The 18198-nt window shown below is 46.1% G+C and overlaps 2 protein-coding genes across 4 annotated transcripts; one reads left to right on the top strand and one right to left on the bottom strand.

The window, feature by feature from the left end:
- The first annotated feature begins 2146 nt into the window (after window positions 1-2146).
- stat2 (signal transducer and activator of transcription 2) lies at window positions 2147-13716 on the top strand. Of its 2 annotated transcripts, none has more exons than XM_049000217.1 (24): window positions 2147-2302; window positions 2729-2860; window positions 2970-3117; window positions 3236-3334; window positions 3527-3619; window positions 4304-4382; window positions 4673-4752; window positions 4993-5144; window positions 5363-5521; window positions 5751-5840; window positions 6399-6458; window positions 6786-6806; window positions 6933-7026; window positions 7297-7344; window positions 7444-7527; window positions 7994-8110; window positions 8195-8330; window positions 8411-8463; window positions 10070-10164; window positions 10324-10463; window positions 10553-10741; window positions 10942-10996; window positions 11323-11423; window positions 12531-13716. In XM_049000217.1, the coding sequence occupies exons 2-24, from the start codon at window positions 2730-2732 to the stop codon at window positions 12740-12742; spliced, it is 2436 nt and encodes an 811-aa protein (XP_048856174.1). In that variant the 5' UTR covers window positions 2147-2302; window position 2729; the 3' UTR covers window positions 12743-13716. The 2 variants fall into 2 exon arrangements, with proteins under 2 accessions (XP_048856174.1, XP_048856175.1); XM_049000218.1 differs by having other exon boundaries at window positions 2166-2302; window positions 2708-2860.
- On the bottom strand, window positions 13258-16631 carry gpr84 (G protein-coupled receptor 84). Of its 2 annotated transcripts, none has more exons than XM_049000219.1 (2): window positions 16504-16631; window positions 13258-15542 (listed from the first exon to the last, which is right to left on the bottom strand). In XM_049000219.1, exon 2 carries the CDS (start codon window positions 15303-15305, stop codon window positions 14157-14159), a length of 1149 nt encoding a protein of 382 aa, XP_048856176.1. In that variant the 5' UTR covers window positions 15306-15542; window positions 16504-16631; the 3' UTR covers window positions 13258-14156. The 2 variants fall into 2 exon arrangements, with proteins under 2 accessions (XP_048856176.1, XP_048856177.1); XM_049000220.1 differs by lacking the exon at window positions 16504-16631 and adding an exon at window positions 16010-16141.
- Between the last annotated feature and the right edge of the window lie 1567 nt (window positions 16632-18198).

Here is an 18198-nt window from a genome sequence, read left to right as displayed (position 1 = left end):
CAAATGTGACTGACATATATGGTGAAAATAGCTTTGGGCCAGTCTACAAGGAGGTTTTGATGCTGAACACCATAAAAACAGAACAACTCATTACAGGCTTCAGGAAACATAGTACAAACCCACAGCCACTTATTATTGGACAGTGTGTGGAGAGAGTTAAGTCGTTCACATTTCTTGGCATTCGCATTACTGACAGTCTCTCCTGGTATACCAAACAGCACACAGGACACCAGCAGCGCACGCATTTCTTGAGGATATTCAGGAAGCATAATCTGGGCGAACGGCTGCTGGTGTCCTTTTACAGAACCACCATCGAGAGCGTCCTAACTTACGGCATTGCAGCGTGGTACACGGGGTACACTGGGCAGGCAAGAAGGACCTCCAGAGGATCACATAGACTGCAGGAAAACTTACTGGCTGTCCGCTCCCCTCCATCACCGATATTGCGAAGCTGCATTTTGTACAGAGCCAACAACATCATGACGGACTGCCCCCCCCAGTAACCATACTCTTCAAACTGTTACAAATAGTTTTGTTTGCATATGCAGTTACCTACCTTAACAAACATGAAGCCTCAAGAACATTTCTTTCTCAATAGCACTTTATTTCAGCACTTTATCCTGCATTGTCAGCATGTGTTGTGTGTGCTTTTTAAGGATGTATGTATGTATTAATTTATGTGTTTTATTATGCGCTACTTTGGAGTTGCGCTACCAAATACAGTGACAATAAAGGCATTTTGATTCTGAAAATTGTGGATTAATGTTTGTCTCATTTTCTAATAAAATACACACATACTATTACTGAAACTGTCCAAAGTATTCCTCATAGTTGTAACAAAAGAAGTTTCTTAAGTTGAATGCGAATCGAAAACCAAAATAAGTTGGGAAGGTAAGCCTTGGTAAACGAGCCCCCCCTACAGGCGCGATGGTGTCATTGCATTCGGCTGCGTCGCATTTAAGGTGGACCCGAAAATCCTACTAATGGAGCTGCGAATAAGTTAACTTCAGCCTCGTACAATCCCGTTTCCATCAAACATAACTTTTCGCTTTTGTTTAGCCTAACATTCATTTATAGTTTATGTTTTCGTTGAAAATTGGTTATAGAAGGATATTTTTACAGTTCTGTACTTTCTATACTTGAGGGTCTCTTCCTGATATTTCTGGGAAACCATGTTTCCACATTTAGGAACTCCCTGATCGAAAACGTAGTATTCAGAAAGACTTTTTACTGAATAAAAATCATTTACAATATTACACGTTAATTTCTTCACTTTATTTTATTTCGCTACCAAGGAGCTGAGGTTTCTGGCTGAACTGACGCGGCGAATACCAAAATGATAAACCTGAACATGTTTTTGGAAAACGTAAAATTGTTTCCATTGCAGCGCTCCAATGGAATTAAACTGAAATAAAAAATAACGAAATAAGCGTAACTATACTCTGTAAAATGTTTCTGCAAATGAGGTTGGTTAAGGGCACATCACACGCTGAAAAATATAATTCTGGAATATTGTGGAAATGTTAAAACATCCGATGGAACAATAAAGTTCACCTTGTCTTAATAAAGCAATACTTCCATCTGAGTACATGCATACCCAGTAAAACCAGAGGCTAGCGGCATACACATAAATGAAACTATGGCTTTCTTATTACAGAACAAGAAACGTACAGTAAAATATATAAGTTACATGTCAAAACAGATGTAGCAATAAATATGCGTTGAAAGACACAGACATCTAGTCCACGGGTTTAAATAGGACCGCCTACACCGGCTAATCTCTGTTGGTTTCGATACGTCATTCCTAGGAAATCGCAGTCTAGCAGGCAAAAGTTTCAGAAGTGGCTATTATTTTAACAACACACACTCCCGCCGCTAAGTGACGCCCCACCCCGACTTCCTGCATCGCTCCATGATTGACAACCATTTCAGTCAATCCTGTTCAAAATACAGTCCCACCCGAACCAATGAAACACTGCAACCTTCGCCCACGCTGCGATTACTACATCTTGGCTCGAAGTCTGCCCTCATAAATGAGAGTTTCCAATGATGGGCGGGGTAATGGGCGGGACTTTTCAAAGACGATGAGCCAATTAGACTGTTGATTGAGAACCAATCGTAGACTAGTTGAAGTTAAGGGAGTGAAGGGAAGAGCGGGAGGCGGGGTTTCGTCTCCAGTCTGAGTTCCGGTTTAGCTTCATGCTCAGTTGTTTAGGTTCGCTTCGTGTTGTTGTTTACTCTGCTGTCGAGTAAAAGACAGTTCTGCCATTTGGATTTCACAAGCTACGACCTTTACTTTGAGGTAAGGTTCAGTACTCTGAAACTAGTAAAACTATGCCTGCTATATTTTGTAGTTGAAAATGTTGGTGTTTACGTTTTGCAGGTTTGGTTGAATTCCTATATCACCTATTAGGTCTGACGAGTTTTTTTAATATATAAAAAAACTGATGTTACGTAATTAGTGAAAATGCTGTTACCCGTTCCATCACAGCTGTCAAAATGTTTATGAGGCATTTGCGCGACTTAATTTGTTTTTCTCGTAACCACTCCCCCCCCCCCCCCCCCCCCAGTTCTCCGCCACACCAGAATGCATTTCGGTCTGGTTCCGAAACACGTGGATGGGGTTTTATTTTGATTTTGGCTGAATGAGTGTAGAAATCTGCCGGTATACAGTCAGACATGTGGCGTTTGTGTTTGTGCGTGTCAGCCTGGTTCTTCGTGTTATCAGGATGAGTCAGTGGGACTCACTGCAGAAGCTCGATACGGTCTACGTGAACCAACTCGACCAACTTTACAGCCATGACAAGTTCCCCATGGACGTTCGCCATTACCTGGCCTCCTGGATAGAGAGTCAGAACTGGTAAGATTGATGCAGACCACAGGTTCTCTGTATTCTTCTGCATTCCTGCTCTCTGTTCTTCCTTCCTCAGTAGTGCACGGTCTCTGGAGTGTGCTTGTCTGTCTGACAGGGAGGGGGCTATCCTTGATCCGTCCTTGGCTAGCATTCTTTTCCAAGTACTCTTGGAGAAGCTGGACAACCAGCACAGCCGATTCACGCAGGAGCGGGACTGCTTCGTCCTGCAGCGAAACTTTCGCCGCTTCAAACAGAACTTCCAGGTCAGCCCCCACCCCCATGTCATATTCCTGCAAGTCTCATTAGATTTTCTCAGAAAACATGGAGCTCAGATCTTTGTTTTTTTTTTTCATTCGTATGTGTCTGACTGACTTTCCACAGTATCACTATCAAGAGAAACCCGTCGAACTGGCTACGATCGTGTCGTGGTTACTGATCAGAGAGCGGGAGATCCTGGATGGCGCTCAGCTTCCGCAGCAGGTAGGACTATTGAGGGGAACTGGATGGAGATGCAGGTCCTTAAGGGATTGATGTGCCTTTGCATTCATGCATTTTGTGTCGATGTGCAGTGGGTGCAAATCCTGCAAGGAGGCGGGTTTCTCTGTTCACTCGCTGTCTTGGGAGAGTTTGGCCGGGTGTCTCCTCATGGAGGTTCCAACACTTCTCCTACAGGTACAGGTTCTCCAGGTCCAGCAGAGCCCAGTAGAGATGGACAGCCAGCATGACATTGCCCAGCAGATGACCAAGCTGAAAAACCGAGTACAGGTGTGTCATGCCCCCCCCGCCCCATATAGAGTACTGTGCAATAGTCTTACGTAGTCAAAGGCAGTGATGTTTAAATGATCTTCATATTGGCAGCATCATGAACATAACTGCAGAAAACATTCATTTCAAACGCTCATGTATTTTTGTCCATTACCAGCTTCTTTGACTAGTCTTTGAGTTATTTAACAAATTAAGTTAATTTATTGAGCTGGTGGTGAAATTTAATGAATGCATGGAATAGCTGGGTGCCCCGTAGGAGAAGTTTGGGAGCTGAAGCCGTGTTCATTTAGCCATCCAACAAGACATCAGTAACTTTATGAAGAACAGTAGAAATCCTTGTTATTTGTTATTGTGTTGCTATTCATTTGCATATGTTCTGATAGATTGTGTTTTTTTGTTCCGAGCAGAGCTTCACTTACTACTGTAATAAGTACCTTTAAGCATTTTTTTACCAAGTCTTTTGTACAGTACTTTATGTAACATGGGTCCAGGTTTATTCACGTACTTTTCAGTATCGGTGTGCTGTGGCCTTGCTCATGCTCTGTAGGTCACCAAGAGGGACGGCCGTGGAACGTTTCACGAGACGCCACGGCCAAGCGGGGCTGCGATCATTGTTTTTTTTTTTGACACCCAGAATGACCCTCATGGTCCATGATGTCGACTCTCCTGCTTCTCACCCCACAGGACATGGAGCACAATGTCAAGCTGCTGGAGGAGCAACAGGATGAATTTGACTTCAAGTATCAGACGCGGATGATGGAAGGTGGGTCATGGTATCTAATTTTGATTTTAAGCATTATTCTGAAGTCTAGTGCTTGTGTGGATCAGAACCATCACATCTCCGTTAATGTTAATTAAAATGCTACCAGTTGTTCTGGTTTAGCTGTCATTTTTAATGATTGCTAAAAATAAATGGGTTTAATTATGAATTTGGTCGAATGTGTTGATCTCTGTACCCACTGAGTCCTGGCCCATAGCTGGTACCCCATAGCTTTGTATGTGGGTTTTTATTGTTCTGCTGGAGGGATGACTGGGTATCTGGGTTTTCTCCAGGCAGCACCAGTGATGAGGAGCAGAGGCAGCAGAGGAACATCTTGCAGCTCCTGCTGAATAGGCTGAATACTGGCAGGAAGGTGAGGCCCCTGTGACTGTGCGCAGCTTTGCATTAACTACAGGGTGCATCCAGCAGCGATATAAAAAGTGCCCTTTTGTGCAGGTGTGGCCAGGCCTCCATGGCCTGTTACTCCACCAGCCATCTCTCTTTGTCAGTTTTCCATTCTCTCAACTTTGAGCTTTGAATGCTCTTTGTCGAACTGGTGCTAAGCATCTTGAGTAGTAATTCATAAGGCATGGCGCCTGTCTTTATGGTGCAGGCCCTGATTACAGCCATGAATGAGATTCTGCAGTTGGCGGAGCAGCTGCTCACAATGATCGTCAATGGAGAGCTGGCAGAGTGGCATAGGAGACAGCAGAGGTCCTGCATCGGGTCCAGGGAGGACATGGATCTGAGCTACCTGGAGAGCTGGTATGTTTGTGCAGGCGGTCTACGCGTGTGTCCCAGGGGCTTGTAGGGAGCAAAAACGTGGACTGTCTGGCAGGGAGCTGGGAGGGAGCAAAAACATGGACTGGCTGTGGGTTCCTGAGGACTGGATTGGGAAACACTGTTCTAGTCTGTTCTGTCGACTGTGCGTCTCGGTGTGTTTGTGCATCCTCGTGTCCTCAGCATCGTGTGCCCTGGTGCAGGTTCACCATGGAGGCAGAGTGCCTCTTCCAGGTGAGGAAGTTCTTGAAAAAGATGGAAGAGCTTTCTGGAAAGGTGACGTATGACAACGATCCCTTCAAGCTAAAGAAGCCAGTGCTGCAGAGGACGGCGGACGAGCTGCTCGTAGTGCTGCTGAAGAGGTGCCAGGGGGGAGTGCCCCGAGGGGGTGGGCGGGGTGGGGGGAGTGCCCCGAGGGGGTGGGCAGGGTGGGGGGGAGCACCCTGAGCGGGGAGGAGCGTGAAAGCGGTGGGGTTGGACTCCTACAGTGGCCTGGGGGGTGGTGTGGGTATCGTGGGTGAAGTTGTTGGGGGGGGGTCCTCCATTTCAGGCTTCCTCTTGCCTGACTCCTGCATCTCTCCTGTCCTCCAGTGCCTTTGTGGTGGAGACACAGCCCTCCATGCCGCAGGGGAAGGGTCAGCTGATTCTACGCACCAATGTGCAGTTCTCTGTGAAAACTCGGTGAGTCACACTGTTGTTCAGGGTGTGTGGCACTGATTCCTGCCTTAACGCATGTCCTGGACTTCTGGCTTGAAGGTGTGTCTGCCAGATCCGCGCGGTAAACACGCGCACGGGGCCGCTTGAGCTTTCCACTGACTGCCTCCTTGATGGTGCTAAATGGTCCAGCACAGGGGCCCTGTGCTCAGCAGGGCATTGTTACCATGGCACTGCCCTGTCCGTTTACCATCAAAATAGGTTTGCATCCCGTTTGTCACCATATATTATTTGTACTAAATGACAAATAGGGCAAAATGAGCAAAGAGTGGAATTCTTTCAGTGAACCTCACACCTGCTTCATCCTGCCTCGGCAAACACTCAGGAGGAAGAACATGCTACTGGCCCAAGTGTAGAGAAATCCAAAGGGAAAGGAATGTTAGGAATGTAGCAGAACCGGGACAGGTTCCTGATATTTCCGGGATGGAACAGGGCACCATCTCCCCTTACTGCCTCATGATCATTTATAAAAAAGCTCCGATTGGTTGCCCTGCTTAATGCTTTATTGTTTGTTTGCTTTTTTAGGCTCCTGGTCAAAGTCCCTGAGCTGAACCACGTAATGAAAGTGACAGTATCTATGGACAGGTGCTGATGACAGTTTTTTTCATGTCTGTTTGCCCACTGCCTACCATTTCTCACTGCCATGCAAATGCTGTACCCACTGTGCTTCCAAACACTGTCAGATACCGCTGCCGTCTCCCCGCGCTGTCAGATACCGCTGCCGTCTCCCCGCGCTGTCAGATACCGCTGCCGTCTCCCCGCGCTGTCAGATACCGCTGCCGTCTCCCCGCGCTGTCAGATTTCTCAAATGATTACAAACTGCAACCAAATGGTTAATGTGACGGGTGCAAGAGATTTGTTTGTAGAGATGTGTTATGAGTCTCTTCTGAATAGTGTGTCTGTTTTTTTCAGGGATGCCCCCCAAGTGAAAGGGTGAGTCTGTTCACACTTTGCTTGCTGCTGTTTTGTGAACAGAGAAAAACATGGCACCCCCTGTCTCGGGGGGCAGGGTGCTTTGCTAGGATGTCGTCTCCATGACTCTCACGTCTTACAATGCAGGTATCGAAGGTTCAATGTGCTGGGAAACAGCACCAAGGCCCTGAACATGATTGAAAGCAGCAACGGGGGCATGGTGGCTGACTTCAGGCATCTGGTGAGTTTGGGGGACGCGTGCGGGGGGCTCAGCAGCTCCTTGGCTGAAAGCAGAGGTGGATAGTTCAGGTTCAGAAAGTAAAAATCCAGATTTTGTTTCAGCAACTAGTTAAGTATTAAGGGTCACAGTCACAGAGTACTCAACTAGTCAGTTCACACAAGATCTTGGTCTAGATTTTTATTCTCTGGACTGAAAGTCTGTAATTTCTGGTGGGCTTGCCTGATGCCCCATTTTTGATGGTTCTGCTTTTCCGGAATGTTCACTCCACAGATATTGAAGGAGAAGAAAAATGGAGGTGGGGGCAAAGGAGTACATGAGGTAGGTAACTAAGTACGGTGTCGAGCGTGACGCCGATCCCCAAGCGGCGAGCTGCCATCACTGCTGGTGCCGAATAACGCTGATGGCTGCATCCTGCAGATCTCACTGAGCGTCACCGAGGAGCTGCACACCATCTGCTTCCAGACGGAGTTTGAGCTGCATGGGCTGTCCGTCACCCTGCAGGTGGGTCTCCGCCCCTTTCCGCACGTCCGCACAGGTTCAGTCTGACCGTTGGAAACGCAAAGAGATCATTGACGTTTCCTCTAAGCATCTGTTCATGATCTGCTTCAGAAGTTCAGTTTTTATGTGAGTTTTTGAAGAATTCACTCAGAAGTAGCTAATACTGCCAGCAAACCCCAGTAACTGTGTATTTTATCAAAATTATGAGTTATGACTGAAATAAGATCCCTTGGGTTCCGTTTAATCTTGCACTCGATTTTGAAGAAAACACCATAAAAATCGCAGCTACAGAAGCTACACCAGAGTAAATCTCTGCTCAGTTACACACCTGCTGGGTTTTACCTTTGTGGAGCAGAATAGAGGGGCTCAGAGGACAGAGTAACAAAGTAAAGGAAATTCCTCGGATCATAACTGCTTCCTCTTCAAATTCCATGAGAGTTTGTCACCTGAGTCCTGTCTCTCCACGCAGACGTCCTCGCTTCCCGTCGTGATCATCTCCAACTCCAGCCAGCAGCAGGCTGCCTGGGCCTCCGTGTTGTGGTTCAACATGGTGTCCACCGACCCCTCAGTGAGAGGCCACGTGGAGGTGAGGGTGAGGGTGGGGGTGGCGTTCTCCTCCTCTGGCCCTGTTTACAATGGCTATGACAGATGCTGTCGTTCCCTCCCCCAGAATATCAGCTTTTTCAACAACCCCCCTCCTGCCACATGGTCCCAGCTGGCAGACATGCTGAGCTGGCAGTTTCTGGCCGCCACGGATCGCGGACTCGACCTCGACCAGCTGGAGATGATCGCGCAGAAATTGCTTGGTGAGTAGCAGTGATGCCTGCACCTCATCACCTTGGGATGGACTGATCTGTTACTCATTTCACATTTCTCTCTGAAACAGGCCAGCAGCTGACATACAGCAACTGTCAAATTTCCTGGACCAGGTTTTCGAAGGTAAGGGCAATGAGGTCAGCTCTCCATGATTAGGTGCAGTGTGGAATTATGGGTACTTCTCCATCCTCACCCAGCCTGTAATTAAGCCTACAGTTATGGCTCATAGGGTCTTAGCGTGTGACATACACACGCTCTTGTGTGTGTATCTCAAGACAATTCTGTTTCCACCCTTTACCACCACCATCACCCCGTGATCCTTAACACCTTTATCTGGTTCCTGCTGCGATCAGCTTTCTTCAGCAAACTGAACCTCTGAGATGTTAGTCCTCTCTGTGTTTCTTGCAGTTTCCCTTCTGAGAACAGAATGCTTTGGAGTCATTTTCTTGGGAATGAATGCTGTCGCGCCACTTAATTTGAGCCCAGACTTCTGTTGCTTGGTGTGATGTTCTTGAACCATGTCAGGTTAAGGGAGTCATACATTTTCTCCGAAGAATATTGTCCTTCTCCTGTTGAATAAGCTATAACTGAAACCTTTCTGTAGCAGTAAGGTTAAGCCTCTGTACCTGTGATCAGAAGGTCATAGGTTCAGGTCCTAGCCTCATTTCCATTGGGCTCTTAACCCCCCACATTGTTCCTAGGGTGGCAGATAACGGCCTGAGTGAGTGAGTGTTTCCACACAGTGTGATAAAAACCTTGATAGACACCTTTTATTCAGTCCCCACAAGGATAACCTCAGTTTTATAAAAAAAAAAAAAAAAATCTGTGAATGCAATCAAAAAATGAAAAGTGGCAAAAGTCCCGTATTTTGTTCGGATACTTGTGGTTAAGTTTAGGGCTGGGGGGGTTAAGGGTGAAGTGACTGGGATCAGGGTTTGACACATTGAAATGAATGGAAGGTCCCCATGTACATAGATACACCTCCGTGTGTGTGTGTGTGTATTCGCACGTGTGTGTGTGTGTGTGTGTGTGTGTGTGTGTGTGTGTGTATTCGCACGTGTGTGTGTGTGTTTCAGACAAGTGCAAGATGGGCAGAAAAGCAGCATTGTAATGTACCTGTACTCACACTCACACAAGTGATAAACAAAAGGATCCTGTTGTAGAAATTTCCATTGGAGACTTCGTTTGTATAGGAAGGGAATGTTTTGTTACTTAATTGGACCAACAATCAAACTGAAGTATAAGCGTGTACATTCCCTAACTTTCAAACAGAGCACATACACATCTGCGGAGGCACTGAGCACAGAACAGCAGCTTCCTAGTGCAGTTATAGGGCTTCCGATGGAGACAGATGGCTGCGTAATTCACAGATGCTATTGTTCATAGCATCTGCTGATTGTGCAGAACTATTCTATCTCTAGTTTTTGCATCTGGGCTTAAGTGAAGATGAAATGGTGCTCGCTGTCTCACTGGCCAAGGCTGGGAGGGAAAGTAAAACTCCTCATCTCACTGGCCAAGGCTGGGAGGGAAAGTAAAACTCCTCATCTCACTGGCCAAGGCTGGGGGGGTTAGGGAGTATGGAAGAAATAGGCAGCGCTAATAAAAACAATTTTTGGAAGAGTCTTTGCGTTCCCGCTGTGTAAATTTAACATAGCTTTTCTGTTTTCTTCCAAAAAAATTTCATCATCATTAAAAACACTGCCCCCCTCTCTCCCCCCGGGGCTTGCAGGAGAACATGCCTGGTACCAACTTCTCTTTCTTCATATGGTTTGATGGGATCCTTGTCCTTGTGAAGAACTATCTGGAGGAACTCTGGAAAGACGGGTATTTTCACCATCTGCTCTTGATTTTGCTGCTTAGATTAGAAGTTTCCTCTCAGATAGAAAAAATCCTAATCAAGCCGTTTTATCATCATACATAATAAATGTGCCGCAGAGGGAATTTTACTTTAATGTGACCTGACCTTCTGCCCTCTGCTGCCAGTTGCATTATAGGTTTTGTGAACAAAGACAAGGAGAAGTTGCTCCTCGGCACGAAGCAGCCAGGAACCTTCCTGCTGAGGTTCAGTGAGAGTGCCAAGGATGGAGGCATCACCTTCTCCTGGGTGGAGTTCTTCCAAGACGGTGAGCTCATGGTCTAGGGCTGTCTGTGTGCCATTCAGAGCGTGTGAGAAGGACCGTTTTGACCTGGAGGGGGGCTTTCTCTGTTCCAGAGACCCCCAACGTCCGGACGGTGCAGCCATTCACTAAAACAGACCTTTCCCAGATCCCCTTCTCCGAAATCATTTGCAACTTCCAGTTCCTGGAGGTGTTAAACATTCCTGAAAACCCTCTGAAGTTCCTGTATCCCAACATCCCGAGAGATGAGGCATTCGGGAAATACTGCAAGGAGAAGAAAGGAGGTGAGCGCATTGGACACATGGTCTGGCCCTGTAGCCTTGGACATCCTGCACACCCACCATGAAATAGGTTTGCGTTCCTGGTGCTGTACAGTGTGCATGAATTTGCTTTTATCCTGCATCTCCATTAACAAAATATGACGGACGCCCACATGTCAGATCATGTAATTTTTTTCCCTGATTGGGCTTCCTATCTCTTTCAGATGAAAACCTCTACCGAAAATACAGGAAGACCAAGTTGGTGTTTATCTCTCAAGAGTAAGTGCCCCCCTCCCACCCATGAGGCAGATTCATGTTATATACATTGTACAGAAGGCGGCATTTGCAGTCAGTCAGCAGTCTTTTTGGATCTGAGTAGCAGTAAGAGTAATATTTCCTGAGCATTAGCGAGAGACCATTTGGCCTTGAGATGCAAATAAGTAGAGTTTGGATTTTATGGGATATACAGTTGACCAAGATTGAGTGTCCTTTTTTGGATTGGATGTTGCCTGAGGCCCTGTCGCCTGGAAGGACGTGATTGGTGTGTTTGACGCTCTGCCTCCCCCCTCCTGGTCATAACCCATCTCTCTATCTGGATTTTTTAGGAACATCCTGAATGGTAATCTTGATTTGGATTCACTGCACGACCCTCAGGGTGGATTTCCTGACAACGGCTTTTGTGACGTACAGATGGAGGAGAGGTTTGGTGAGTTTCAGATCGACTTGTCTCTGTGGATGACGTACAAATTCAACTTGATGTCAGTCTGGGGCCTGCTTTCCACTTGCTTCCTGTCCATCTACGTATTTTATTTTGTATAAATAAATGTTACATAAGTGTTATGGGAGTCATGTGTTTTCTCACTGTTTTTATTGCCTGTCTCTGGATTGGATCTGTTAATGGTACAGCAAAGACTCATGCAGTGTTGCTGTGACTCGTGCCTTGTTGCTGTGACTCATGCTTAGAGAGCACGGCACAATGGTGTGTCTTTGTTCCCACTGTCCCCCTCATCACTCCATCTTTTGGAGAGTCAGGAATGGTACCTGTAAGCTAGGGGGGTGTAACAATTCTCCACATCCATGGTTCAGTTCAGTCCTTGTTTTATTTAACTTCACATAAAATACAAAAATAAAAAATACTGTACCCTAATGGGTAACCAGAATGTTCCCACACCACTGACTTAAATGTGCACAGATGCTCTGCAATCTCTGCTATTATTCATTTTGAACTAATGAAACTAGCCTAGCGCTTACCGCAGGTGCTATCACTCAATCATGATTGGACCAAAATAGTCACATGACATGCAGTTCGATGGTGCAGTGTGTAACATTTTTATGAAATAGACAACTTGCCCCAACTTTACGTAAAATAAGAATTTTGTGGTTTACATGTGTTTATAGTGTTATAGCGGGAGACAGAACTACAATACAAAATCGTGAAGGTTTGTATTGCGGTTTCGGTCTCGGTTTCAGAACCGCTATATGACTCTACTGTAAGCCATGTCATACTGGGGGATGTTCACTGGCTGTGGCAGATGGATGAACGTCATGTAAATGTTCTTGTCAGCCAAAACTCAGTGTAGTATGTTCCAGTTTACAGTGTCAGGGTTAAGGTATCATGTCACCCACTGTACCTGTGAATGTGTGAACTTCACATTCCTCGAGATCATAATGATCCTCAGGTCTGGACTAACAGCAGCCTCATTTGAGAAACTGTATGTTCCGCGAGTGGTTTTTGGGAAGGTCGGCGTATTGTGCTTAAATCAGCCTGCCCTTCATCTCCGATACAGCCTCACTTTTCTTTTGCTTCCTCCAGGTTCAGATAAAGAGCTGGCCTCTGACATCCTCAAGAATGATCTTTTCTTGGGTAACAGAGTTCACATGGATAACGGCCTTGGTCTTGGCGAGGAAGACATACCCCTGGACAATCACTTCCTAAATGGTATCGATGAGCAGATGCAGCTGCTGGATGAGCCATCAGCAGTAGTGCCTGACTGCTTTGCGCATCCCATCCATGGACAGCTGTAATCCCCGCATTCATGTACCATCGCCCCCTACAGGGCCGCAAGGCTCAATGCACCTTCTATGTGGTTTTATTGTCTCCGGTTGTACTGTTAGAACCTTATAGATGTTTTCATGTGTAGATACTCAAATACACTTATTTGAATTCTGTTTCAGCTACATATACTTAAATAGTATGTAATTCGCCTCTTCCTGTAGATGACAGTTCTGCTTCCTAGCTCACTTTTCTCCAGTTTCCAGATTCCTTGCAGCCAGATGTTCAGCTGAACCCCTGAGACACTTCTGACCTGCACTTCTGTCCCATTAGGTTAATGTCTATATATTAGATATTGATATTGATAATTGATCAGAATATCGGTTGGCGAATAAAATTGAACAATATTAAGGATTTACAAAAACTCAGATCAGTCATTGATAGTGTCTCTTTATTTATGATGAGACAAGGAGCTCTTTCAGTTGAACAAATAAGCTTACGTAAGTGGCTATTTATATTATTTTCTAATTGAGTTTTTGTGTTTGAGTTTGTGAAACTGACATAATTTCAGTTAAAAAAAGCAATGCTGAAGTATCGATGTTTACTCTGACCATGTAAAATTGTATCGATTTGTTATTGGTTATCGTTTGGCTCCTTAAAGGAATCATAAAGTTTATCTGCATTGTCTGCTTTCTTGCTGGAGTTGCCTGCTTTTTTCCATCCATCCAGTTGCAGGCACCATTCTGTGCTGAATGGAAATAGCATGGTAATATAGCCACTTATTCTTTTCACGGATTGAAGGAGTGATCTCTTGTTTGTGCACATAGTTATCCCCCGTTGCACTCCTTCCACTAATGCACTTTAACGTTACTGTGATATTCTGTCGTCTCAGAGGGGGTATTCAAATTTACTTTGTACTCTTTACTCTTGTGCTAGATTTTGAGAACATCTACCATGTTATAAATAATGTCTTAAAAATTGCAATAAATTCTTTTCTGAACTTTGACATGTGTGATGTGTTTGCTGTTTCTATGAATCACACCTCTTAGGAATAATGTCCACCTAGGGGTCACTGAGCATCTTCCATAGCTTGTATTTTTCGATGTCTGTTGCATCTGTGAATAAAATTGTGGTCTTTGTCAAAAAAAGAAGTTTACTAATAAACTCATGTAATCGTAATTAATGTATTAGCAAAGATGAATAAATAGAGTTGTTTGGGTCAGTTGAAAAGCAGAAGCATGATGAAAGAAGGCAGGTGTTTGGTGAGATGGAGTTTCCCCCTTGCAGTGCAGAGACCCCTCCCCTAACAGATCGGGTGCTTTCGGAAGCAGAAAATGGCTTATTATTAATGGACATGGCCCACACAGACACAGAGCTTGTAATGGAATGGTTCAGCTTGACGACAAACTGGCCAGTCTGCAGCAGGACACTAAGGGATGGTGGGGCTTAGCGGCCACAGACAGCAGTCAGGGGCCAGGCAGCGCGTATCAGCAGGGCCCGGTAGGCCTGACTGAACTGGCGGTTCATGGCAGCGTACAACACTGGGTTGATGCAGCTGTTGAGCCATGTGAGGTTGGCGCAGAACATGTGTACAGCCTGGGGGGCACGATTGGCCCGGTCTGCGATGTTCAGCAGAATGAACGGCACGAAACAGCAGGTGAAGCAGATGAAGACCGTGAAGCACATGCGGGTGACCCGGGCAAATTCCCCGTCGTCCTCCTGCTTGGGCCGCTGCTTCTCTTCTTGGGTGGGCCGGGGGGCGGGGCTTGGTGTAGAACTGGGGGCGGAGTCTGCGGAAGGCTCCTTTGGAAGCTTCGGGGCTGCTGCTGAGCCGCTGCTGAGCTCACTGCTCTGGGTGACCGTGCCGCTGGTCATACTGCTGTCTCCCTCCGCGGCGGTGGGTTTCCTGCGGGAAGAACGGCGGCTCAGCCGGTATTTCTTGAGCGCCCCTGATGCCTGTCGCACCTGACAGTAGATGAGCAGATAGAAGAGCCCTACGCAGCCCAGGCCGAGGAAGAAGTAGAGGAAGAGGAGAAGAGTGGTGTAGGGTCGGCCACGTGTGCGGTGGAAGCTGCAGGTGCACACTTGCTGCGTGAAGACGTAGTAGGGCCACAGGGGTGCGAAGCAGGCCAGCCCCAGGGACCAGGTGGAGAGCAGGAGGAGGGCCAGGCTTCGGCCCGAGAAGAGGCGCTGGAACAGCGGTCTGCGGACGATGAGGATGTAGCGACCCACGGCAATGAGGCAGAGGGTGAGGATGGACACAGAGTTGGACAGGAAGAGCAGCAGGCCAAAGAGGCGGCACCAGGTGGCGCCACCGCGCCATTGCAGGTTCAAGTAGGAGTCAACGCTGACGGGCTGCAGGGCGGCGCAGTAGAGCAGGTCCGCCACGGCCAGGTTCACGATGAGCACGTTGAAGTTGGTGCGCAGGCGGCGGTCCGTGGCAAACGCTAGTATGGTCAGGATGTTGCCCACAGTCCCCACCACCGTCACCAGGGAGCCCCAGAGTACCCCGAAATAACGGTACCCCACCACGGAGGGGTCATAGCAGGAGAAGGTGTCGTTGTCATTGTGGGAGTCTGTTACGTTTATGAACATCCTGAGATTTGGCTGGGTGGGTGCGAGTTCAGTTCAGGTCCTCTGGGTTCCTAACATGCGACAGCTAAGCCTGAAGACGCATTTCCTCTCGAGGACCAGGACTCTGCACAGGACCCGACCTCCGGACTGTGCCGGTCTTTGATGGGGCTTAAAATTGAGGCTGGGCCAAAAGCCTGAAGATGTACAGTGAGGATCAGGTTGGTCTCCGCGTGGATCTCAGATTCTTAGGGTTGGGTCCTAAATGCAGGATGGAAGATAAGTCACATTTGCTCGACCAAAACGAAACCACAGAGTTTCAAAAATGCCCTGATTTCTGGAAGTATTACACCTCACCTGAAACAGTCGAACATCCTCATCTTAGTAAGTAGCTTGTTGTTTATCACTCCTATTTGTTTTTTCCATGGTTTTTCAAATAAGAAGCATAAATATCTGGCAAAAGCAACTAGCAATGGCTTTTACCTCACTGGGCAGTGCAGTGCAGCTGTTACAGTGCAAAGCGATATTGGAATTCTTTTGAAAACAAAATCTTGTTTCAGCACATGATAACAACGGTTAAGAAATGTTATTGCAGTAATGATTTACCCTGGAATTTAACACACTGAGGACCAAACTGGTCCTAGACCCTACATTCACGTTTGTAATCTTTCTGCTAAACTGTTTTTATTTTTAAATCTGGGAACCAAAACCATCACTTCAACAATTACCATTATAGTTAAAGTCCAACGCTGATTAATAAAAAGTAGCGATGTGACTGTCAGAACTTCCTGCCAGTGATTTCCTGTTCTATGGATTCCGAATAATGTCTGTGCTTTGATTCGATTCCTCACCTACTGAAAATAACGTAAAAAAAAAACAAACTACACAAAAATGCACAGATATAGATGACATGAAAATCGGGACTATTAATGCTGCAATTGATTCACTGTTTTGCCTTTATGAAAACATATCAGATCAAAAATGGCACCAAATACAAAATGAATTAAATTACTTTTGAATTACATAATTTTTGTACATACACTCAACATACTTATAAGAATACTTTAGTAGTGTTTAAAACTTAATTAAATGATATTTAAATAACATGTCAATGCTGAGAGAGTGCTTTGGAAATTAGATAATGAAAAATAACTTGCAGATGCCTCGACCCACTCGGCAAGCCCCCCCCCCCCCCCCCCCCCCCAAGTAGCGAGAACATTACCTCCTTCCCCAGTCCAGTGGCCCGTGGTCTCCCTGACTCCGTCCCTACCTCTCAGCAAATGAGTGTGCACCGCTCCAGCCGCTGCTTTTGCAAACCCTGGGGCACACATCCCGCAACATGAGCTTCCTGTTGCTCAATTCTGGATGTTTCAGACGTTTCTGTCCTCTGCTGGATCCGGCACGGGCGACGAAAGAGGAGGTGCTGTTTTTATCTTAATGTCTCACGAGAGGCTAAACTGAGTCAACTTTTACAACAGGTTTGCTTGTTGTAACAATTGTTACCATTGTTATGCTTGGTAAGTTCCACTGAGGTTAGTTCCGCTCCCTATATGCTTCCTCATTAAGTTATATTGGAATTAAGACGACTACTTCAGTTGTGTGTAATGAATCTAAAATATATGAAAGTCTAATGTTTATCAGTACATTACAGAAAATAATGAACTTTTTCACAATATGCTAATTTTTGAGAAGGACCTGTATACTATGTGTACAGACTGTGGGGATGGAGAGTGATCCACTGCGTTAAGCCTCTGTGCTTTTGATCAGAAGCTCTTTCGTGTTCCGTCCTTGGCAGAATAGTCACACCTCCGCTGGGCCCCATCTGAACAGCATCTCGCCTGTGGTGCCTGGACACCCTGGACTAGCCCTGGTATGATCTAGTATGAGATGTGTGACATGGGGCATTTCCTACATACCTGTACTTCTGTAAATAAACCATCATTGCATTTGAGCAGGGAACTCCTGCAATCCACCCCATGAGCCAGTACCACTGCAATATGGAGAGATTCCATGTTTCATAGAGCACTAGGCAGGGGCACACACACACACACACACACACACACACGCACACACACACACGTTTGTATTCATATCTTTGTGGGAACCATCCATTCATTTCTATGGGACAAACCCTAACCCTAACTATGACACCCTTAACCCCACCCAGCCCTAACCTTAATCATGTGACCAAACACAATAATCTTTTAGCAGTTTTAGGTTTTTAATTGCAGTCACAGATTTTTATAAAATTTAAACTATCCTTGTGGGGACTGGAAAAATGTCCCACAAGGTAAAAAGTTACAGGTTTTTTTCACATTGTAGGGACATTTGGTTGGCAGAGTGTAATATCCACAACCCCCTCCCCCCCCCCCCCACACACACACACACACACACACACACACATGCAGTCTGTGTGCAGCTCTGTGTGTTAGTAATCCGCATCTGTTCCTGGTACATTGCTGGCCTGCCTGACCTCTGACCCCAGGCTCTGCTCTGACCTGAATGTGTGTCTCATAGGCGAGTGAGACAGGATGGACCTGTACGAATGGGGACTAAAGTATCATTATTCATGATCTGTAGGGAATTTAATGACACACATTAGCCTGACTGTATGTATTTGGTAAAAGTCGCTGGTTACATTTAATTACTTATTTACTATTGAAAAAGTGGCAGCTAGTGAGGAGGGAGCAGGAAGATGATGCAGTTTGCAGTATTACAATAGTGCGCTTTTCCCAAAGAAGAGAGAAAATGTGCTTTTTGCATGACAATAAAATTATAGTAATGAGTTACTTCAGAGTTATTTATTACATACAGTAATTTAATATCAAGAAAGAGGAGTTTGAACCCTCCTGTACCGCTGTGGGCCAGCCGATGGATCTGAATACATATATTTTTTGCTGCTGCAGACTAATTCTGT

This window comes from Brienomyrus brachyistius, unplaced genomic scaffold, assembly GCF_023856365.1.
Source record: "Brienomyrus brachyistius isolate T26 unplaced genomic scaffold, BBRACH_0.4 scaffold50, whole genome shotgun sequence".
Taxonomy (NCBI): Eukaryota; Metazoa; Chordata; class Actinopteri; order Osteoglossiformes; family Mormyridae; genus Brienomyrus; species Brienomyrus brachyistius.
Note: the sequence above shows the minus strand (reverse complement) of the source record. Positions and strands in the feature narration are given on the sequence as shown.

Coding starts and splice junctions, on each gene's coding strand:
- gpr84 (XM_049000219.1), bottom strand. CDS start 15,305: ATGTTCATAAACGTAACAGACTCCCACAATGACAACGACACCTTCTCC.
- stat2 (XM_049000217.1), top strand. CDS start 2,730: ATGAGTCAGTGGGACTCACTGCAGAAGCTCGATACGGTCTACGTGAAC. Junction 2,861..2,969: donor TGGATAGAGAGTCAGAACTG/GTAAGATTGATG, acceptor TCTGTCTGACAG/GGAGGGGGCTATCCTTGATC. Junction 7,345..7,443: donor GGGGCAAAGGAGTACATGAG/GTAGGTAACTAA, acceptor TGCATCCTGCAG/ATCTCACTGAGCGTCACCGA.